At 46.9% G+C, this 25342-nt stretch overlaps 1 protein-coding gene across 1 annotated transcript in view; it reads right to left on the reverse strand.

The window, feature by feature from the left end:
- Positions 1-25342, reverse strand: part of LOC137326687 (acetyl-coenzyme A synthetase 2-like, mitochondrial) — a 63536-nt gene that overhangs the window by 26759 nt on the left and 11435 nt on the right. The window contains exons 2-6 of the mRNA XM_067992007.1: positions 19722-19818; positions 18764-18963; positions 16122-16297; positions 12131-12283; positions 3982-4129 (exon numbers count right to left, since the gene is read on the reverse strand). Of these exons, the coding sequence (XP_067848108.1) occupies positions 3982-4129; positions 12131-12283; positions 16122-16297; positions 18764-18963; positions 19722-19818 (774 nt within the window). The remainder of the gene's footprint in view (positions 1-3981; positions 4130-12130; positions 12284-16121; positions 16298-18763; positions 18964-19721; positions 19819-25342) is intronic.

Below are 25342 nucleotides of genomic sequence, written 5' to 3' on the forward strand. Positions count from 1 at the left end.
TATTGATTTGTTTTGTAAAAAGTGGCAGTGCTTGAAACACAAAGTATTCCCCTGCACTTTCCTTCCCCTTTAAGGGATAACTCCTCACTCTATGACCACGCCCTCTGATTTAACCCGGAATCACTGTCCACATTCACACTATTTTAAAACGCTGAATGATGTCCCAACCCCTCCATCTTTTTCCCCAGTGAAAATAGATTTAACTTCCTTAAACTCAGACCTGAAACTGGGAATCTTCTTCACTGTTTTTCTCTGAATCCTTATCTCTCCAACTTCTCATAAGTACAGTCTTGTTAATGCTTTACAGAGGAGAGGAGAGGGGAAAAGTGGGGGAACCCAAAAGCCTGGAAGCTTCTCCAGTGTAGCAACGCGGTCCCTTTAAGAGAAGAAGAAGCCCTTTTGGTCTAACTCTATATAAATATTGCAATGGAGACCTCACATTGCAGGTTAAAGGCTATCACGCACCATTTCCAAATCTGTTAATCAATTACCTGAAGCAATCAGCTCAATTCTTCACTGATTACAGTCAATCCCACAGCCTAGGTCTGGAAATGCCTCACTCTGAAATGTCAGCTGGTGACTGTCGATAGGAGGAAATCAGAAAAGGCAAGGATAAGAAAGGCCATTTGGCCCATCAAAGCTCATCCCTCTGGTATCCTAAAATCTCCCCTCCTAGTGTATTTTTGATTAACCCCAATGTTTTTTTGCCTCCATTACCTTGCGTGGCAGATTGAGGTGCCAACCTGGTGAAGCTACAACTCAAGCTAAACAGCGGAAGCAACATGCTACAGACAGAGCTAAGCGATTCCACAACCAACGGATCAGATCAAAGCTCTGCAGTCCTGCCACATCCAGTCATGAATGGTGGTGGACAATTAAACAACTAACAGGAGGAGGAGGCTCTGTAAACATCCCCATCCTCAATGATGGCAGAGTCCAGCACGTGAGTGCAAAAGACAAGGCTGAAGCGTTTGCAACCATCTTCAGCCAGAAGTGCCGAGTGGATGATCCATCTCGGCCTCCTCACAATATCCCCACCATCACGGAAGCCAGTCTTCAGACAATTCGATTCACTCCACGTGATATCAAGAAACGACTGAGTGCACTGGATACAGCAAAGGCTATGGGTCCCGACAACATCCCGGCTGTAGTGCTGAAGACTTGTGCTCCAGAACTAGCTGCGCCTCTAGCCAAGCTGTTCCAGTACAGCTACAACACTGGCATCTACCCGACAATGTGGAAAATTGCCCAGGTATGTCCTGTCCACAAAAAGCAGGACAAATCCAATCCAGCCAATTACCACCCCATCAGTCTACTCTCAATCATCAGCAAAGTGATGGAAGGTGTTGTCGACAGTGCTATCAAGCGGCGCTTACTCACCAATAACCTGCTCACCGATGCTCAGTTTGGGTTCCGCCAGGACCGCTCGGCTCCAGACCTCATTACAGCCTTGGTCCAAACATGGACGAAAGAGCTGAATTCCAGAGGTGAGGTGAGAGTGACTGCCCTTGACATCAAGGCAGCATTTGACTGAGTGTGGCACCAAGGAGCCCTAGTAAAATTGAAGTCAATGGGAATCAGGGGGAAAACTCTCCAGTGGCTGGAACCATACCTAGCACAAAGGAAGATGATAGTGGTTGTTGGAGGCCAATCATCTCAGCCCCAGGACATTGCTGCAGGAGTTCCTCAGGGCAGTGTCCTAGGCCCAACCATCTTCAGCTGCTTCATCAATGACCTTCCCTCCATCATAAGGTCAGAAATGGAGATGTTCACTGATGATTGCACAGTGTTCAGTTCCATTCGCAACCCCTCAGATAATGAAGCAGTCCGAGCCTGCATGCAGCAAGGCCTGGACAACATCCAGGCTTGGGCTCATAAGTGGCAAGTAACATTCGCGCCAGACAAGTGCCAGGCAATGATCATCTCCAACAAGAGAGAGTCTAACCACCTCCCCATGACATTCAACGGCATTACCATCGCCGAATCTCCCACCATCAACATCCTGGGGGTCACCATTGACCAGAAACTTAACTGGACCAGCCACGTAAATACTCTGGCTACAAGAGCAGGTCAGAGGCTGGGTATTCTGCGGCGAGTGACTCACCTCCTGACTCCCCAAAGCCTTTCCACCATCTACAAGGCACAAGTCAGGAGTGTGATGGAATACTCTCCACTTGCCTGGATGAGTGCAGCTCCAACAATACTCAAGAAGCTCGACACCATCCAGGACAAAGCAGCCCGCTTGATTGGCACCCCATCCACCACCCTAAACATTCACTCCCTTCACCACCGGTGCACTGTGGCTACAGTGTGTACCATCCACAGGATGCACTGCAGCAACTTGCCAAGGCTTCTTCGACAGCACCTCCCAAACCCGTGACCTCTGCCACCTAGAAGGACAAGGGCAGCAGGCACATGGGAACAACACCACCTGCACGTTCCCCTCCAAGTCACACACCATCCCGACTTGGAAATATATCTCCGTTCCTTCATCGTCGCTGGGTCAAAATCCTGGAACTCCCTTCCTAACAGCACTGTGGGAGAACCGTCACCACACGGACTGCAGCGGTTCAAGAAGGCGGCTCACCACCACCTTCTCAAGGGCAATTAGGGATGGGCAATAAATGCCGGCCTTGCCAGCGACGCCCACATCCCGTGAACGAATAAAAAAAAAGATTACTGCAAACACCTATCACTCTTTGAGTAAAGGAGTTCTCCCCAGTATCTATTCTGTATCGCTGACAGGAGACCAGGGAACTCTGCAGAATTCCACTCCCTCTAATTTTCCTTTTTGTCAATTTCTATTTACATCCTCTGGTTCTAATCTTCTGACTTACTGTGAAGTAATATTCTGGGTTTCCCTCATCCAATACATTAATAATATTTTAAAAACACTCCTTTCTTTCAAATAGTAACTCCACCCTCCCTCGGTATTGCAATACATTTTACATTGGCTCCTTTTCAAAAGGAAGAGAAGCTAATGAATTACCTCGTAACCTTATCAGGCAGAGATCCAGACAACTATTACAACGAAAGCCATCTTACGCCTGGCTATATCAGTTGCTTGGAGCACACAGCTGTAGATAGACAGCAGCCATCAATCTGAAGCTGGTATCTATTGACAGCAATGTGTAGTTGGCACCCGCTTGTTATGTTGCAGGCCATCATCATGTGTGTCTTGACTCCTGTGCACAGCTCTGTGTCAAACCCCCCACCCTGACAGCTCATGTTTACTGTTAAGAGTATTGAGATGACTTAAAAGCAGCTGTTGTGCATTTTAAGAGAGTGCGGGCAGGAGCAACCCGCTTTGCCCTAACATTCAAAAGGTTCTGTACAAAGTTTTAAAAGTTCCCAACGGTTCCACCAAGGTACTTTTAATACTGTAGACAGTGTGGACTCCAAGCGGTGAGAGACGGCTTCTCGATGGGGTCTCAGGCCATTTGGGTTCAATGCTCTCGACTCCCACGTTATCGGACACTTTTCACATTGACGCTTTTTAAAAAATTCACTCTCGGGTTGTGGGCGTCGCTGGCAAGGCCGGCATTTATTGCCCGTCCCTCGCTGCCCTGAGAAAGTGGTGGTGGTGGTGGGCCTTCTTCTTGAACCGCTGCAGCGATTAAACACAACTGAGTGGTTTGCTAGGCCATCTTCAGAGGGCAGTTAAGAGTCAACCATGTCGCTGTGGGACTGGAGTCACATACAGGCCAGACCGGGTAAGGACGGTAGGTTTCCTTCCCTACAGGACAGTCGTGAACCAGTTGGGATTTTTATGACAATCCGACAGCTTCATGGTCACTTTTACTGATACCAGATTTTTATTGCCATGGCGGGATTTGAACTCATGTTCTCTGGATTATCAGTCCAATAACATAACCACTGCATTTCTGCACCCTCGAAACGGGGGAGGGAGGGTGCTGAGCATTTCGAGACGTCTATCCATGAGGAGCGCTACAGAGATGAGTAAGCTCTTATTGTCATTACCTGGGTTGGGATAGAGAGGGGTGCTCTCAAACAGCACTGTGGTTCCTCCATTGCACAGAGGCCCATACACCACGTAGCTGTGACCAGTTATCCAACCGATGTCCGCAACACAGCCAAACACATCGCCATCGTGGTAATCAAACACATACTGGAGGGAGAAAGACAAAGATACAAAGATACAGTCACATTGTAATCACAGATCACGACGCAGTAATCATAATTGTAAACAATTTTACAACACCAAGTTATAGTCCAGCAATTTTATTTTAAATTCACAAGCTTTCGGAGACTTCCTCCTTCCTCATTTACCTGAGGAAGGAGGAAGTCTCCGAAAGCTTGTGAATTTAAAATAAAATTGCTGGACTATAACTTGGTGTTGTAAAATTGTTTACAATTGTCAACCCCAGTCCATCACCGGCATCTCCACATCATGACAGTAATCATAGGCAGCTTTGGAAGGTCAGATTTTGGTGACTTTTACTGACCAATTCCCAGATTTTAAAACTATTCCAAACAGGTTTTTTTTTGTTTGATTTTGCCCCTTGGAAGATGAACAGTCTTGCCGATCCAAAAACAGATGGGATTTGGTTGCGTGTACCGCTCTCACAGGCACCTGGAGACATTCCATACTGCTTTCATCTCCTCTACAATATACCATCAAAAATATATACTCTATATATATATATATATATTTATTTGAAAAGGATATATTTGTGGGCCTGTGGGGTAAGAGCAGAGCAGTGGAACAAATTTGATAGTTCTTTCAAAGAGCCGGCACAGGCATGACAGGCCGAACGGCCTCCTTCTGTCCTGTAAGATTCTATGTGATTCTAGTCCCCACCACATAAACGTTTAAATCGGGCAATCGTTTAACTCGGCCAAAAAGCGCGAACCATTTCCGATTATTGTACCGTTATACACTTACAGCATGTATTGTGGGGAGGAAAAGGTGTTCACTCAGTAGTTCTCACCTCATTAAGGTGCAATTGCCTTATCTAGTTAATCACCTCTCACTGATGTCGGGTTTACAGCTGGCTGGCACTACTCAGCACTGACTGCAGTAACAAAGTATATGGCATCTCATTAAGGTCCAAAGTATAAAGTAGCTGGGAGATAATCTTTCATCTGCTCTGAAGTACAACCATCATCGCCTATCCTTACAACTCCACTCACTCCTCATTTATTTATCAGTTTTCTGACTACATCTACCTCAGGAATATTCTAAAATATCGAAAATCATCACGTGCTTCTACAGAGGAATAGCCAAACTTTGATTAAAAAAAACATTTTTGTGCATAGTTGGGTTGACATTTTAGCATTGAATCGGTTTCATTGATGTTTCAGTTTCTTGCTTCAGAACATTACAAGTATTGCAGATGGAGGGGATAAACCGCCCACCGTTTATAGCGGGCAAATCGCGTCAGCACCAACCCGCTCACTTTAAGCGGTGGGGTCAGTATATATAATTTTAACCCAGAAACTGTAACATCCATTTTTTTTTAATGGTTTTGTTTCCTGTCCTTTCTCCCCACCTCTTCCCCTAAAAGCATCAACTCCTCTCTGGGGTCTAGTGACCCTCTGGTACTTCACCAAAATGGCCATTTTCGTGCATGAGCCTAGACACTAAAGCCTGGAATCTCCCGCCATCCTGCCAGAGGAGGGTTCCACCCGCGACCCTGACCCCACCGTGACCCTGGCCAATTTCTGGGAGCCCACCCTGAATAGACAATGATCCCCCAAGCCATTTTCTAACCTGTTCCGTTAATCTACCCTACACCAAGGAGCATGAAAACACAGTCTCGTCTGTTGTGGGCTCGCAGTCAACAGGCCAAAATCTTCTTGCCAAACCATTGCTTGATGTGGTGAAACCAGGGCAATAGATGAGCCAAGTGGCCACTCTATGGACGGGCCGAATGGCTCCCCTCGTCAGTATGTACCACCGTGACTGCCGTGAACCAGTGTAAATCTTAAATGAGAGTTGTGTTTAGGTTCAGTGATCAGTGTGGAGCCATTTCACAGTGATGTAAAAACAGATTAACAGGGGCCCTGTGAGGGCTGGACTTCTCCTACAAGTTGTTTTTGTTTCTCCATTTTTCAAACAGAACTGTTTAACATTTCCCATAGGAAGTACGTAATCCGGAATTATCCTGACAGCATTCCTAAACTTGAACTTTAGTTGCACTTTGGTCATATTCCATGTTGAATATCTGACAGAGTTTCTTTCGCTGCAGGAGCAGTCCTGTTTATCAGTAGAGAATGGGGTAGACCAAACACGAGGAAATTCATTCCTTTTGATAGAGTTATAATGCAAACAAAGCAGTTGTGTAATGCATTGTCAATCTAGTGCTGCACAGTATTTAATGTTTTCATTTCCTGGGACTCAAGTTTCAAAATGATCTTGCCTTATATGTGAAGCAATTCCACCATTACTCTACCAAGGATATTAACCCAGACACATACCGCCATTAGACCAGCAGGGATACCAGCTGTACACATACCGCCATTAGACCAGCAGGGATACCAGCTGTACACATACCTCCATTAGACCAGCAGGGATACCAGCTGTACACATACCGCCATTAGACCAGCAGGGATACCAGCTGTACACATACCGCCATTAGACCAGCAGGGATACCAGCTGTACACATACCTCCATTAGACCATTGTAAACAATTTTACAACACCAAGTTATAGTCCAGCAATTTTATTTTAAATTCACAAGCTTTCGGAGGCTTCCTCCTTCGTCAGGTGAACGATGTGAAAATTAGACCTCCATTAGACCAGCAGGGATACCAGCTGTACACATACCTTCATTAGACAATCAGGGATACCAGCCTGTTAGATTCCGCCATTAGACCAGCAGGGATACCAACCTGTATACATACCGCCATTAGACCAGCGGGGATACCAGCCTGTATAAATACTGCCATTAGACCAGCAGGGATACCAGCCTGAATACATAATGCCAATAGACCAGCAGGGATACCAGCCTGTATACATACCGCCATTAGACCAGCAGGGATACCAGCCTAGGTTCATTCCGCCATTAGACCAGCAGGGATACCAGCCTATATACATACTGCCATTAGACCAGCGGGGATACCAGCCAATAGACCAGCAGGGATACCAGCCTGTGTGCAACCAATAGACCAGCAGGGATACCAGCCAATAGACCAGCAGGGATACCAGCCAATAGACCAACAGGGATACCAGCCTGTGTGCATTCCACCAATAGACCAGCAGGGATACCAGCCAATAGACCAGCAGGGATACCAGCCAATAGACTAGCAGGGATACCAGCCTGTATACATACTGCCATTAGACGAACAGGGATACCAGTCTGTACACATAATGCCATTAGACCAGCAGGGATACCAGCCTGAATATATAACGCCAACAGACCAGCAGGGATACCAGGCTATGTACATTCCGCCATTAGACCAGCAGGGATAGCAGCCTGTATACATACTGCCATTAGACGAACAGGGATACCAGTCTGTACACATACTGCCATTCGACCAGCAGGGATATCAGCCCATATACATTAGACCATGAAGGATATTAGCCTGTTCTCACACTACTGAGTGGCTATGGCAAAAGCAAATAGGGCATTAGGATGTATAGCTTGGATGATTCAATACAAAACAAAGAGCACTATAGTGTCCTTGTGCAAGACCTTGGTTAGGCCCTATCTAGAATATTGTGTCCAGTTCTGGTATCCCCAACGCCAGAAGCCAGGAATTTACAAGCAGCTACGATTCGCTGATTTACTGAGTTAGACCGCTTCCCCACAGAGCAGTGACCTTAAAGGGACAGGCCAGGTTTAATGCAGCTCCATCTCAGCTGCTAAAGATCACGACCGTGCTACGGACCACAGCCGCAGGGGACCCACCAATATCTACAAAAAGAAGAAAGATCTGAACAATGAACAACACAAACTTTCATTTAAAATGTCTTTGTGAGCTGCTCACGCTGAGCCCCTTTACACCCATCAGTGAAATAAACTGTCGAGCGTCTTTAATGTCTCCTTGGTGACGTACTGAACTCGAGGCAAACATCACGCCGATCGGCCAAGTGCTTGGTATTTGCACCATTGCCAACGGTGCATTAAATGTTTCATCGTTCCACCACAAACTTGCAACCTGGGCTTAGGTGAACTTGGTCCTTCTGACATCTGGCCAAGGCTGGGGCTTCTTTTTCTTAACCGAGCGAGGTGCACTGAGGCTCACAGTGTACTGAGGTGCCAGCCATGGCTCAGTGGGCAGCACTCTTGCCTCTGAGTCAGAAGGTTGTGGGTTCAAGTCCCAATCCGGAGACTTAAGTGCAAAATCTAGGTTGACACTCCCACTGCAGTAGTGAGAGGGTGCTGCACTGTCAGAGGTGCTGTCTTTCAGATGAGATGTTAAACTGAGGCCCTGTCTGCCCTCTTGGGTGGACGTAAAAGATCCCACAGCACTATTTCAAAGAAGAGCACGGGAGTTTGCCCCATTGTCCTGGACATTATTTATCCCTCAAGCAACAACACTAAAAAGCAGATTATCTGGTCATTATCACATTACTATTTGTGGGACCTTGCTGTGCGCAAATTGGCTGCCATGTTTCCTACATTACAACAGTGACTACACTTTAAAAGTACTTCATTGGCTGTGAAGTGCTTTGGGACATTGTGAAAGATGCTATATAAATGCAAGTTTCGGGGCTCAGCAGTAAAATTCCACTTGCACAGATAAAACAGCCTGCCATCATCTGGTCCAATCCTGATAGGGTTAACAGGTGCTCACAAGCTTGAGTGCAGGGCTCCTGCATCTGCTGCAGTTACTCAGAGCGTTCAGTTCAAGCAACTTCCCATCCCACTCCCCCCGCCCCTCCCCCCCATCTAACGTCTGCCACAGATCCCAGCCGCACAATCTCAAACTCAGAAGATCATAGAAAGAGCACTTAGAAAACGCCCAGCCCAAGGGAACTTGCAGCTGGGTCCTTATAGTTGCTATAAATCTAGTAAGATTTTCTAGAATGTATCTCTTGGCTGCTCGATAATTAATAAAAGCAGTTCTAAGAACAGCACTGTTTCCCCTCCCCCTCTCTCGTATCATATCTCACAAAATTGAGGCCATGTGGCCGCAGATTCACTTACAGCACATTCCCATCTCTTAGATAATCTCTTAGATACCTCACCTCCTCTCTTACATTTGCTTTCTTCCCCCATCACTCCCATTCTTCTTCTGCTTCATTTACTTTATCCACTCTCTCTCACTTTCTATCACCTATCTTTCGGCCTCAGTCTCTGTCACATCACCACTCTCTCACTTACTTTGCTCTCCCCGTCACTCTGTTGTTTGTTTTCCTCTCTTTCTCTCACTCTCTCACACTTTGTCACTTCCCCCCCCTCCTCTGCTGGGATTAGCTGCCAGCCTCGCCTTCCCCGCCCGCTGCATGTAAATGTAAATGGTGCCAGAGGTCTCTGAGGCAACAGTGGCAGGAACCTTAACTCCCTGCCTGGAGGGAGCGGGCCTAGTTGTGGGCTCCTTGCCCTCCGTAACAGCCCCAACAACATCACCCTCACCCCTCACCACCCTCTCCCCTCATCACCCTCTTCCCCCTCTCCCTTCAACACTTTCTCCCCTCATCACCTACTCCCCTCATCACCTTCTCCCCTCACCCCCTTCTCCCCTCACCCCCCTCTCCCCTCACCCCCTTCTCCCCTCAACCCCCTCTCCCCTCATCACCTTCTCCCCTCACCCCCTTCTCCCCTCAACCCCCTCTCCCCTCATCACCTTCTCCCCTCACCCCTCATCACCCTCTCCCCTCATCACCCTCTCCCTTCACCACCTTCTCCCCTCATCACCCTCTCCCCTCATCACCCTCTCCCCTCATCACCCTCTCCCCTCATCACCCTCTCCCTTCACCACCCTCTCCCCTCACCACCCTCTCCCCTCACCACCCTCACCCCTCATCACCCTCTCCCTTCACCACCCTCTCCCCTCATCACCCTCTCCCCTCACTACCCTCACCACCCTCTCCCCTCACCACCCTCTCCCCTCACCACCCTCTCCCCTCACCACCTTCTCCCCTCACTACCCTCTCCCTTCACCACCCTCTCCCCTCACCACCCTCTCCCCTCACCACCCTCTCCCCTCACCACCCTCTCCCCTCACCACCCTCACCCCTCATCACCCTCTCCCTTCATCACCCTCTCCCTTCACCACCTTCTCCCCTCACCACCCTCTCCCCTCATCACCCTCTCCCCTCATCACCCTCTCCCCTCACTACCCTCACCACCCTCTCCCCTCACTACCCTCACTACCCTCTCCCCTCACCACCTTCTCCCCTCACCACCCTCTCCCTTCACCACCCTCTCCCCTCACCACCCTCTCCCTTCACCACCCTCTCCCCTCACCACCCTCTCCCCTCACCACCCTCTCCCCTCACCACCCTCTCCCCTCACCACCTTCTCCCCTCACCACCCTCTCCCTTCACCACCCTCTCCCCTCACCACCCTCACCACCCTCTCCCCTCACCACCCTCTCCCCTCACCACCCTCTCCCCTCATCACCCTCTCCCCTCACCACCCTCTCCCCTCACCACCCTCTCCCCTCACCACCCTCTCCCTTCACCACCCTCTCCCCTCACCACCCTCTCCCCTCATCACCCTCTCCCCTCACTACATTCTCCCCTCACCACCCTCTCCCCTCACTACCCTCACCACCCTCTCCCCTCACCACCTTCTCCCCTCACTACCCTCTCCCCTCATCACCCTCTCCCTTCATCACCCTCTCCCCTCACTACATTCTCCCCTCACCACCCTCTCCCCTCACTACCCTCACCACCTTCTCCCCTCACTACCCTCACCACCCTCTCCCCTCACCACCTTCTCCCCTCACTACCCTCTCCCCTCATCACCCTCTCCCCTCACCACCCTCTCCCCTCACCACCCTCTCCCCTCACCACCCTCACCCCTCATCACCCTCTCCCTTCACCACCTTCTCCCCTCACCACCCTCTCCCCTCATCACCCTCTCCCCTCATCACCCTCTCCTCCATTTATCTTCTTCTCTCACTCTGCCTTTCCGCGGTGGATTTTCACTATCAGCCCGGATGATAAAGTGATGGCTGCGGATGATCCCAACAATTTTCGTTGCCTTTGAAAGTGAAATTTTCATTTCTATCACATTCTGTGTCTGAAGCTCAGAAATTCCTGTTTGTGATATCAGCGGATTAACATTTAACAGGTTTGTATGACATTCATCTGACCGGTATTTTAATGCAGGCATATAACTCATTTTAATTTCAATGAGCGAGATTGGGATATTCCCATTGGGATTGTGAATTGCCTCATCAGATCAATGTCCTGTCAGATCAGATCAAAACATTTACCTGAGGAAGGAGGAAGTCTCCGAAAGCTTGTGAATTTAAAATAAAATTGCTGGACTATAACTTGGTGTTGTAAAATTGTTTACAACTAATAAAGAAAGAACTTGCATTTATTTCGGCCTTTTACATCCTCAGGACTTCCAAAACTCTTTGTGGCCAGTGAACTATTTTTGAAGTGTAGTCACTGTTGTTTTCTAAGCAAATGCATGAAGTAATTCTCACACAGCAATGATATGAATGACCAAAAGAGCCAGGGGAATCCTTTACATCTGCCTGGACAGACAGCCTGGGCCTCTCAGTTTAACATCTCATGTGAAATAGAGCACCATTAGTGAAGGGCCGAGCTGACATTGAAAGTAGAAGTACTTTGAGTTAACAATCTGGGCCAAAGCTGTCTGTACTCTTATTGATTTGAACCTCTTTAGATTTCAAAAAAAATTCCTGTGTGGATTTTAGTACTATTCAGTACTCAGCTAGCATTGTTTTTGAGGGTATTGATTCTGTACAGTCCAAGGTTACCAGATTTTGTACATACCAGGACCAAAGTCCAGGCCTCTTACCTCTTGAACTGGTTGATATTTAATTATTAGAGATTGTGATTTAATATTAAAGCCTTAAGGGAGGAAATGAAATGCTAATTTGGCCAGATTGATTAATAATGATTACCGATCAATATTTGAGGTACACACCTCAAATATTAACCTGCCTTATCTCTTTACACGTGCTGACTGACCTGCCATGTATTTGCAGATTTCCCTTTTTATTTTCCCATTGCTTACCCTGTGTGTGAGAGACGTGTACAGCAGGTATCCAGCCTGTGTGTGTACCACACCCTTAGGCTTCCCAGTGCTCCCCGATGTGTACAACAGGAACAACATATCCTCGCTCTCCATGGCAACAGGGTCACAGGCTGCTTCCTCTTTCATCATTTCCTGGAAAATGAGCCATCGTTTAGTCATATAATGTAATAAACAGAACTATGAAGACACTGAAATACCATCCAATCTATATCTTAAACATTTTTTTTAAGTTTTAACGTTTCACATACACAGGAACATAAGGATGTGAAAAGGCCACCTTGATCCTTCTTTCTTTTGGAATATGTTCATTTGGGGACTCAGCCCAACTGATGGGCATAAAAGATGGTGGCCGGCATTTGCAGAGGGGGAGGGGCTGGTTGGCACTAACTCCAGAGGTGGGCCATCGATAATTTTACAGAGGGAAAAAACAAACTTACAAAGTAAAAGCATAATAAGAAAGTTTAAAATATCTGACTCCATAGAGGGTTGACGGTTATAAGGATAGACAGAGGCACAGATAATCAAACGTCCTGTGGGCCACTGTGGTCCCAGTCCTGCTGAAACTGTGGGAGTGTATCCATGGAATGGAGTGTCGGTTATAACGTAATGTAGGGTTGATACCCTAGAACCTTTGCTCAGTCCCTTTTCATGGACAGAGTCAATGACAGTGCAGGTTGAGCCCACTCTGTAGGCAGCAGGAGGCTCAATTAGACGGCTAATCTTTAACACAAATTTCCCTGTGTTGAGTATTAGCGTACAAACTCTTTAACACTTTAACTGTGTTAAAACAGCGAACAAAGGAATTTCATATACAAACGTGTTATGTGTTCGAATAGTAATATTTGTACTATGTATCTCCAGGCCTTTATGTTCTTATAAATTCCCACCAGGGACTGCTTCAAAACTCACTCCAATACAAACAGTTTGGAACCAGGCTGATGTGAAATCCAGTTCAAAATCCCCAATACCCTCCCACACACCAGCACTTGACTGAGGTTTTCATTTTCCACTCTTAATTTTTTGTGTTGATCAAGGTGAAGGAGACCAGTGCTGGGGCACCCAGTGTCAGCAACAAATGCTTGCAGGTCAGGCATGGATTAGATGCAGAGTAAGAGCTCCCGCAACTTGGCCCCAGTAATTCAATTCCATCCCAACCTCTGAACAGCACCCACTACTGCACCAGTGTGGCATTTCCCATTTTAATACACCAGCCACCCTTGTGGCCTCTCTAAGTGAGTCTGACAATTTAGTGCCAATTATTACTGGTGCTAAATTCTGGATTGACTTCTGATGTGAGCCCATGAGGAATTGGGTTGAACCCCACCAGATGCACCTTATTCTCAAACCTTCCAACCATCAGGAGAGACCTTCATCCTATCATTTTTAGGAACATAGGAACAAGCATAGGCCATTCAGCCCCTCAAGCCTGTTCCACCTTTCAATTAGATTATGGCTGATCTGCACCTCAACTCCATTTCCCCGCCTTGGTTCCATATCCCTTAATACCCATGACGAGCAAAAATCTATCAAGCTTAGTTTTGAAATTTTCAATTGATCCCCAGCCTAGACAGCTTTTTGGGAGAGAGAGTTCCAGATTTCCACTACACTTTGGGCGCTAAATTGGGCCGTGTAGCGCCCGTTGTTTCAGCACTACACAGCCTCTCCAACATCCAAGATGGCGTCTTGGATGCGCACGCACGATTCCAGCATGACATGCGCCGGCGCCATCTTGGTATAGGAGTAGCACATGCACAAATACCGAACACCGGAAGCATGTAAAGTGGGGAGAAAATGGATACAATCAGTGTGCAACGCTGATTTAAAGTGGTAGATAACATTTTGGGACTTAACGCTCAACTCAACACACAGTCTTAACCCCGACCATCTGAACGTGTCTTAGAGTGCCTGGAGAACCCTCACCAGCGCTATTTAAGGGGACCATGCAGGATTTACAGGTTAGTGGCTGGATTATTGCTTCTGGCTGCTGAGACATTTGTAACTGTTTTTGGAGGTCTCCTATACTTGAATACTAGGACTAGGGGGCATAGCCTAACAGTTAGAGCCAGGACGTGCAGAGATGAAGTTAGGAAACGCTTGTACACGCAAAGGGTGGGAGAAATTTGGAACACTCTTCTGCAGACGGCAGTTGATGCTGACTCAATTGTGAATTCTAAATCTGGGAGTGATAGATTTCTGTGAATCAAGGGTATTAAGGGATATGGGGCTAACGAGATCAGGTCCACCATGATCTCATTGAATGGCGGAACAGGCTCGAGGGGCTAAATGCTACTGCTACTTGCTGCTGCCTGATATGCGCCACCTTCTCCTGCAAGAAAGCAGGAGGTGTGTCTGGGTGATGTGCCTGTCATGGTTGAGTAGCTGCCAATGTGTGTGGCCTGTGAATTGTGGGTGGGCAGCTTGCAACAGTGGTAACGTGTAAGTTTGAGAGGAAGCATCTGATTGGAAGAGTTGAGTACTGATGGAAAGAGTTTGTTGGTATGTGGGTGATGGGGGGGTGTAGTGGACGGAGCAGTGGATGCGGCTAGTGGTGCTGTTGGTAGGAGACACCACTTAACAGTTGACCTCACTCACCTTGACCGCTCGTGTCAAAGCACTGAACTTCTTACTCCACTGCATCCATGTTCATGATGCTGTGTGCCTGGCATTGACTTTGTCCCCCGCTGCCTCCCACTGCCTTTTGGGTATATGTCTGGCAGGCCTCTTGCCCCCCACCACCCCCCACTCACCACCCCGCGGATATAGGATGTCCCTCCTTCTATTCTCCTCTTGCACCAAGGCCTCGAATGCATCAGCAGAGAACCTTGGTGCATGCACTCTCGCAGGCCTGGTACAAACTCAGATCAGCAGATTGGTGAGGTCTGGTATACAGGTTGGAAGATGTGGCATTTAGTAGTGTGCAACCTTTATTCAATGTTTTAACATAACTCATCAGTTTGTAAACATAGGAACAGGACCTGCATCTGTGTTTTGCATGTGCGATGTCTGATCTCCGTTCAGACTCCATGCAGACAGCAGACTGTTACTTTTAGCAAATAACAGGTGCCAGCTACCTTTAAGAGATTTTTAAGGGACAGCCTGCCTTTAAGAGATTGGGGCTCCCCTGCAGGTGGAAAGTGGGAATTGCATTGAATCCTCATGTCAATGCTGATTCGGAACCACTGCTTGAAGATAAAGTCCTCGGGCGCGGGGTAATAGTGGATTGCGATACCCCCACCCAATTATAGGCCCTATCCAATATTTTTTTCCCCCCCCCCTTCCTGACATCATCCCTGAATGGCCTAGCTCTGATTTTAAAGGTATGCCTAATTTTCTTGAATTGAAACCACGGTCACAGAGGTAAAAAGTCAACGGGTAAAGCCAATGTGCCACCCGATCTCTGAATGAAAAAAAAGTTTGGTCCTGTCCAGCAGTACTAGGTATGACAAAAAGGTGAGGCCAAATTTAATGAAAATTGTCATTCGAATGAGATAAAGAAGTTTGTGGGTTCAACTCCCACTCCAGGGACTTGAGAGCGCAAAATCTAGGCTGACATCCCAGTGCAGTACTGCTGCACTATCAGAGGTGCCGTCTTTCGGATGAGACATTAAACCAAGGCCCCGACTTTCCTATCAGGTGGACGTAAAAGATCCCATAGCACTATTTCGAAGAAGAGCAGGGGAGTTCTCCCTGGTGTCCTGGCTAATATTTATCCCTCAACCAACACCTAAAAACAGATTATCTGGTCATCAACACATTGCTGTTTGTGGGATCTTGCTGTGCGCAAACTGACTGCTGCGTTTCCCACATTATAACAGTGACTACACTTCAAAAAGTGCTTAATTGGCTGTAAAGCGCTTTAGGTCATCCTGAGGCCGTGAAATGCGCGACATAAATGCAAATCTTTCTTTCTTTAAAGACCTGTGGCAAAGGAATGGAAAATGTGACCTGGTTTATCATCCCAGCATTGTACCTCCTCCAGAGGGATATCAATATTCGACATCGGGACCTTGCTCTCTGTTCTCATCGCCACAAGCACTCGTTTGACAGAAGGACACAACTTCACAGCTTGGTCTACGGTTTTCTTCAACTCAATGACCCGTCCGCCCCTCAGAGCCTGGTTGGTGGTGATCACAGTTTCAGACTGTGCTTTAGGAATGAGAACAGGATGGTTAGGAGATTATACAGTAACAGCGACTTACACTTATATAGAGCCTTTAATGTAGCAAACTGCCGCAAGGTACTTCACGGCTGGGGGTTAGGCCTGAGTAGGCCTAGGAGGGGGACCAGGGGAGGTGCAGTTGAAGAAATGAGTATTAAGAAGGCTTTTGAAAGTGGGAGCAAGTAAAGGGGTTTAGGGACAGAGCTGCAAAGTGTGGGGCTGAGATGAAGGAAGGCTCTGCCACTGATGGTGGAATTGGGGGGAGCATGCAGCAGGTCATGAGCTGGAAGGGCAGAGGGTGCAGCCAGGGACATAAAGCTGGTGGAGGTTACAAAGGCAGTGAGGGGCAAGGCCAGGGAGAGACTTGAAGACAAGTAGAGGGGAATTGCCTCCACTTCCCTGCCTGATAGATTATTCCAAACATTTATCGTTCTTTTAGTAAAGAAATTCTTCCTGACATCCTGTTTAATTTTATCTTTCATTAATTCTCCTTTATGCCTCTGCCTCTCCTGACTCACTTTGAAACAATAATATGGGTTCACCTTCTCTATGCCATTGAATATTTGATATTCTTTTATGACCATCCCCCTTAACCATTTTTGCTTTAGCCTAGAGAAACTGGGATTGTTCACCTTAGAGCAGAAAAGGTTAAGGGGAGATTTAATAGGGGTTTTCAAAATTATGAAGGGTTTTGATAGTGTAAATAAGGAGAAACTGTTTCCACTGGCAGGAGGGACAGTGACCAAAGGATACAGATTTAAGATAATTGGCAAAAGAACCAGAGAGGAGATGAGGGGAATTTTTTTTACGCAGCGAATTGTTATGACCTGGAATGCGCTACCTGAAAAGGTGGTGGAAGCAGATTCAATAGTAACTTTCAAAAGGGAACTGGATATATACTTGAAAAGGAAAAACCTGCAGGGCCACGGGGAAAGAGCAGGAGAGTGGGACTAATTGGAAAGCTCTTTCAAAGAGCCGGTACAGGCATAATGGGCCGAATGGTCTCCTTCTGTGCTGTAAGATTCTTGATACTATGATATGCCTCCCATGTCATTCTCTGTGGTGTAACACTCCTGTATATAGTACAATAATACAATCTGTATTACAAGGGTATAACACTTGGAATATAAAGTTCCCTCAACTACTAAGACCAGATTATTTCTGTGCATAGTAAATAAGAGTGGCTCCAATACAAGCCCCTGTGGAACAAAACACATTTCCAGTTTGAGGAACTTTCTTTTATCCCTACCCTTTGCTTTCTGCCCTCTTCCCATCTCTCTATCTGTGTGTCCACATTCCCTTTAATTCCATTAGCTGTTATCTTTATTATGCAGTAGTTTATCAAAAGTTTTTGACAACCTATGCAAACCACATCCACTGTACGTCTTCATCTATCCTCTCTGTTATTCCTCCATGGAGTTCTTTAACATTGGTCAAAATCATCCATTCTTATGATTGTTACATTAAAGAGGCAGTAAACGGTGACAATATCCCAGCTGGCTAATACCTGAATCAGGCACGGCACAACATATATTCCCTATTGCTGAGCTAATGATGTCCAGTTAAAACTTGCTGCAATTTACTTTTGATGTACCTGCCGTATCGTTGTCAGAATGTCAGTGAAGGATATGCTGGTAGAGTGAGATGAAGAGGGGTGGGAGGAGGCTCGTGAGGAGCATAAACCCCAGCATAGACCAGATGGGCCGAATAACCTGTTTCTCTGCTGTAAATTCTATGTAATTCTATGTGTTTTAATGTACCACATATAATATACTTGTGGTCCTCTAGGTGAAAGGTGTCAAAGGTGAAGATTCCATTACTCTCGTTTGAATAGCCTGCTCAACATTAAACACTCGCGGAGCAGGTCTAGCACGGACCAGAGACCACCGTTACCCACCTTCAGAAATACACACACTACCATATCAGTGTACTTTTGCATTTCTCACACCAGTCGTCCTTAAAATCTGTCTGAATGAGACTGCCAACTTACTGTCAACATATGCCAGATTCTGGGCAGTTTTTATGCTATGGACTCCCACACACGAGCAGTTGGGTTGAGCCTGCCTGTTCTTATTGCATATAGACCTCCTTACATAAAGGAGACTTTCATCCCATTAGTCTCAATCCTAGAGGTGACATGATAGTGTACTAACCAGCTAGGCTACCCGGTCAGTCCAAAGTTTTCTTTTGACTGCTGATAAAGTCAGAATTCTCTGAAGTGTACACTCAACTTGCATTTATAGCCACCCAATGCTGCACGGCCAAGTGGCTGAAATACCGTGACTGTTATCAGTGCCAATTTTTCGGCCCACACCCCCCAATCTTATACACTGGCTAAAAGTAGCACAGTTATAGTGAAGCTATCGCTAAAAAAAAGGAAGCATGAGGTAAAATAAAAAGAAACAATCTACTAAGAGGAAGTGAACGGATAAATAAGATGGATAAACTCTCACCATCTTGAATCCTGTCGGCCAATGCATCCGCACTGAACCCTGCAAACACAACGGTATGCACTGCACCAATACGGGCACATGCCAGCATCGCAGCCACTGCAATTGGTGAGGCTGGCATGTAGATGGTCACCTGATCTCCTTTGCGGACACCTTGCCTTTTCAGAGTGTTAGCCAGACGACAGGTCACCTCCAGCAGCTGCCTGAATGTACAGAATTGAGCAGTAAATACAGTGCATCTCAATGACCTGCGACTCATTCAGCATCTTCCCATGGACATTTATCGTGCCTTTCTTAAGATCTCAGCCCTCAGCAGCCTCAGACCTACGATGCGACAACCTCATTAAAACACACACCCCTCGTGTACAAAATCGTTGTGACTAAAATGACATCGGCCTCTTCTATCTCTTCTCCTTTCTGAAAACAAAAAACATGTTCCAAGACATAGGCCAAATAAATATTTGTTTTGTTGATATTCCAAATAATTCTCCCTTAATATTGAAGGAAAGGCTTGCATTTATAAAGAGCTCAATCATATCTTTCTAGACACCCATGTTGGGTATGTGATCTCAATGCTTGTATTTGCACAGTGCATGCATGTGTACTTTAACCTATTTGTGCGTTTGTTGGTAAAATAGTAAAGCAAAAAACAGAGTGTGCGAATGTTTTTATGATCATTGTGAGTGCTGCACTTCCTTGGTTACTGATTGATGGTAAATGTTTGTTAAGTTAATATGCACATGTGAAGTACTTTACCTGCATTGTGTGAGTGTGAATAAGGCATTTTCTACTAAAATTAGTGCATGTGGCGAACTGGTTTCACTGTAGCCACATCTGTGGCTAGTCAACGATTTCTATTGGACAACACTGCTCGAATGTAATGGGGGGAAGAATTAAAGTGGTACAATCCATGGGTTTGTTTTCAATCCCAACATCTCCACACTCTGCTCCTGACACTGACCTGTAGGTAATCTTCACCTGAGCACCAGGTTCATCTCTCTCCCAGATTAAAGCCACCTTGTCTGGAGATGTGTGGACGTGACGGTCGATGCAGTTCACTGATCAGCAAAAAAAGTGAAAGGAGAGGGTTATCCGACATCGGAACAAGTACGTGATCAAATTTGCAGATGGTACCAAGCTAGGAATGGGCAGTGAATACAAAGGAGGCAGCTCAGAAAATACAAAACCAGTTGGACAAAATATGTAAGTGAGCACTAAAGTTAGAAAGGAAAAATGGGCACCACACGTACTGCACAACTGGGCACCACACGTAGTGCACAGATAGGCACCACACATACTGCACAAATGGGCACCACACGTACTGCACAACTGGGCACCACACGTACTGCACAACTGGGCACCACACATACTGCACAAATGGGCACCACACATACTGCACAACTGGGCACCACACGTAATGCACAACTGGGCACCACATGTACTGCACAACTGGGCACCACACATACTGCACAAATGGGCACCACACGTACTGCACAACTGGGCACCACACATACTGCACAAATGGGCACCACACGTACTGCACAACTGGGCACCACACATACTGCACAAATGGGCACCACACGTACTGCACAAATGGGCACCACACGTACTGCACAACTGGGCACCACACATACTGCACAAATGGGCACCACACGTACTGCACAAATGGGCACCACACGTACTGCACAAATGGGCACCACACGTACTGCACAACTGGGCACCACACATACTGCACAAATGGGCACCACACGTACTGCACAAATGGGCACCACACACTGCACAAATGGGTACCACACGTACTGCACAAATGGGCACCACACATACTGCACAAATGGGCACCACACGTAGTGCACAAATGGGCACCACACATAGTGCACAAATGGGCACCACACATAGTGCACAGATGGGCACCACACGTAGTGCACAAATGGGCACCACACATGCTGCACAAATGGGCACCACACATACTGCACAAATGGGCACCACACATACTGCACAAATGGGCACCACACATAGTGCACAAATGGGCACCACACGTAGTGCACAAATGGGCACCACACATACTGCACAAATGGGCACCACACGTGCTGCACAAATGGGCACCACACGGACTGTACAAATGGGCACCACACATAGTGCACAAATGGGCACCACACGTACTGCACAAATGGGCACCACACGTAGTGCACAAATGGGCACCACACATACTGCACAAATGGGCACCACACATACTGCACAAATGGGCACCACACATACTGCACAAATGGGCACCACACGGACTGCACAAATGGGCACCACACGGACTGTACAAATGGGCACAACACGTAGTGCACAAATGGGCACCACACGTAATGCACAAATGGACACCACACGTAGTGCACAAATGGGCACCACACGGACTGCACACATGGGCACCACACGTAGTGCACAAATGGGCACCACACATACTGCACAAATGGGCACCACACATACTGCACAAATGGGCACCACACATAGTGCACAAATGGGCACCACACGTAGTGCACAAATGGGCACCACACATGCTGCACAAATGGGCACCACACGTACTGCACAAATGGGCACCACACGTACTGCACAAACGGGCACCACATGTACTGCACAAATGGGCACCATACATAGTGCACAAATGGGCACCGCACATACTGCATAAATGGGCACCACATGTAGTGCGCAAATGGGCACCACACGTACTGCACAAATGGGCACCACACATACTGCACAAATGGGCACCACACATAGTGCACAAATGGGCACCACACGGACTGCACAAATGGGCACCACACGTAGTGCGCAAATGGGCACCACACATACTGCACAAATGGGCACCACACGTAGTGCACAAATGGGCACCACACATACTGCACAAATGGGCACCACACATACTGCACAAATGGGCACCACACATAGTGCACAAATGGGCACCACACGTAGTGCACAAATGGGCACCACACATGCTGCACAAATGGGCACCACACGTACTGCACAAATGGGCACCACACGTACTGCACAAATGGGCACCACACGGACTGTACAAATGGGCACCACACATACTGCACAAATGGGCACCACACGGACTGCACAAATGGGCACCACACGTAGTGCACAAATGGGCACCACACGGACTGCACAAATGGGCACCACACGTGCTGCACAAATGGGCACCACACGTACTGCACAAATGGGCACCACACATACTGCACAAATGGGCACCACACGTACTGCACAAATGGGCACCACACATACTGCACAAATGGGCACCACACGTAGTGCACAAATGGGCACCACACGGACTGCACAAATGGGCACCACACGTGCTGCACAAATGGGCACCACACAGACTGCACAAATGGGCACCACATGTAGTGCACAAATGGGCACCACACGTACTGCACAACTGGGCACCACACGGACTGTACAAATGGGCACCACACATAGTGCACAAATGGGCACCACACGTACTGCACAAATGGGCACCACACATACTGCACAAATGGGCACCACACGTAGTGCACAAATGGACACCACACGTATTGCACAAATGGGCACCACACGGACTGCACACATGGGCACCACACGTGCTGCACAAATGGGCACCACACGGACTGTACAAATGGGCACCACACGTAGTGCACAAATGGGCACCACACGTAGTGCACAAATGGGCACCACACGGACTGCACACATGGGCACCACACGTACTGCACAAATGGGCACCACACATACTGCACAAATGGGCACCACACATACTGCACAAATGGGCACCACACGTACTGCACAAATGGGCACCACACGTACTGCACAAGTGGTATTGAAACTGTAAGGATGAAAGTTGAAAGAGACCAAGGAGTTGCTCAAAATATCCAACCAGAGCAGAGCAGCAAACAGTGAATCCAATAGAATGTTGATTTACATACCCAAAACAGTAGAATATAACTCAGAGGAAGTCATGATCAAACCTTACAGTGCTCTGGTCAGACTGCATCTTTGGGTATCTTTACAACTTTATCACTTGGGCACAGGGCAGAGAGGAAAATTGGACAGGGGAGATCACACTCTCATGACAGATACCATCTGACTGTCTTTCCATTTAAGAAAATGTCCATGTCCAGGCAGCATGAGCTTGGTAAGCAGGCCACCTTGAGGTACTGAAAAGGCCATCTTGTCTCTCACACATGTTATCCAGAAGGATGGTCTTGGTTTCGGTCTTAAGACTGGGGTTTTTTGAATGTTGGAAGCAGCCACTGCTGCACATTCTGATTTCTTCATCAGTTGTTTGAGGAACATCTCAGCGACTGCACTGATTAGTTACTTTCTGACGGGGGAGAATATCAAATTCATGAGCCATGAATCCCATTGGAGGAATCCCAGATGCGCCCACCAGTGTGATGGGCAGGTGCGACCCACAAACAGAAACGGGTAAACTTTAATCATTAATTCCTAAAATGGCTCCTGCTACTGCCAACTTTTTGAAGTCCTCGTCTGTGCTTTGTGAACAGCTCTTATAAACACTAGCATTTCTGGAGCGCCACACTCTCACTCTGCACAGGCTGTCGGCAAGATTTATTAAGTTCCTTTCCATTCCACAGTGCCCGGTTTATTTTAGTTCAGAACATGTAAACCTTCTTCTCTGGGTCCTGCCAGAAAAGAAACAAGGGTTTTGACCACGTTCAGCAGGGTCCGGGATCTCTCTCTTTCACATTTCTTACATTGTGTCCTTAAAAACTTATCCCTGGTGCCACGTTGAGGGTAGTACTGTAAATATCTCTGCCTCCCTCTCCTCCTTTAAGACGCTCCTTAAAATCTACTAATTTGACCAAGCTTTTGGTCACCTGTCCTAATATCCTTATGTGGCTCGGTGTCAAATTGTGTTTGATAATCGCTCCTGTGAAGCGCCTTGGGACATTTTACTGCATTTTGGGAGCTATATAAATGCAAGCTGTTGTTGCCCCATGTTTAATGTGGCAATTAGAGATCAGCCAGTGAAGCATCACTATCATTGTTTTGTTGATGCAGCCTGTGAGAATCTATCACTAAAATGTAGCATGTGTGTTCATAAAACCACCACAGATTGTAATGTGTACAGTTCTATTGTGATGTATTGTAGCATTATACAACACAAGAAAGAACTTATATTTATATAGAACCTTATCAGATCTCCCAAAACACACAGTGAATTAATTTGAAGTGCAGTTATTAATGTTATGTAGGTAATTGCAGCAGCTATTTTGCAAACAGTAAGATCCAACAAGCAGTAATGGGATGATTGATCAGATGCGATGAAAGGTCATTGACCTGATACATTTTAACTCTGTTTCTCTCTCCACAGAGGCTGCTGAGTTTATCCAGCATTTTTCTGTTTTTATTTCTGATTTTCAGCTTCTGCAGTATTTTGCTTCTGTACGAGATGAACGACTATTGGTCGAGGGAAGAATGTTGGCCTGGATTACAGTCTGCCCTTCTTGGAGTAACACCCTGGGATATTTAACAACCACCCTAAACAGCCAACAAGGCCTGGGTTTAGCATCTCATCCAAAGGATGACACCTCGATAATGCAGCACTCCCTCAGAGCTGCACTGGAATTTCAGCCTGGATCATGTGCTCAAGTCCTGGAGTGGGGCTTGAGCCCATGACCTTACGATTCAGTGGACATAGGAATTTATAATGGACATATAAAAATAATCATATCATCATATCATTTCAGTGCGTTCGTTCAGCTCCCTCCCACTGTCTGGCTCAGTAACTTCTCCAAGCCAGATAACATCACCTTATGGGGGCATTCTCCTTTAAATGTAAAGGAACAGGAAATTGTTCCTTTAAACAAAAAATAAGAATAGGGAAAGGAAATACATTTTAGAGGGTAAGATTTTAAATGGAGTCGAGGGTCCCTCTACACTGGTCATTAAAGATGGCAGCGCAAGGCCGTGGAATCTTGGTTTTGTATCCAGAGTCGTAGAATGCAAAAGCAAAGAGATAATGTTCAAAAGCAAAATACTGGGGATGCTCAAATCTGAAATATAAACAGAAAATGCTGGGAACACTCAGTAGGTCAGGCAGCATCTGTGGAGAGAGAAACAGAGTTAACATTTCAGGTCAAAAAACTGGAAGAAATTAGAGATTTAATAGTTTTTAAGCAAACACAGAGCCAGGGAAAGGGAGGGGGGGTGGGGAGAGGAAAGAATAAAAGGGAAGGTCTGTGATAGGGTGGCGGGCAGGAGTGATTAAATGACAAAAAGGACGATGGTGCGAGGCAAAATGGGGGGTGGTAATGGAAAGAAACAAAAGATGGGTCCAGAGGAGGTCTAAATGGCAACAGCAGAACCATTACCAGCCCCTGCTGTCTGTTAATGTTCAACTTGTACAAGACTGTAGTTAGACTGCAGCTTGAGAATTGTACACAGTTATGGGCACCTCATTATTGGAAATGATATAAAGGCAATGGCAAAGATATATGCCCTGATTTTAACTCGGGGCGAGAGTGTGGCATGCAGGAGTCGGGGCAGGCAGGAAACGCCCATGACAGTGCCCGGGTGAGGCCAAGGCCATTTTGTCTCCTGTGCCTC

Source organism: Heptranchias perlo, chromosome 10 (genome assembly GCF_035084215.1).
Source record: "Heptranchias perlo isolate sHepPer1 chromosome 10, sHepPer1.hap1, whole genome shotgun sequence".
NCBI classification, from domain to species: domain Eukaryota; kingdom Metazoa; phylum Chordata; class Chondrichthyes; order Hexanchiformes; family Hexanchidae; genus Heptranchias; species Heptranchias perlo.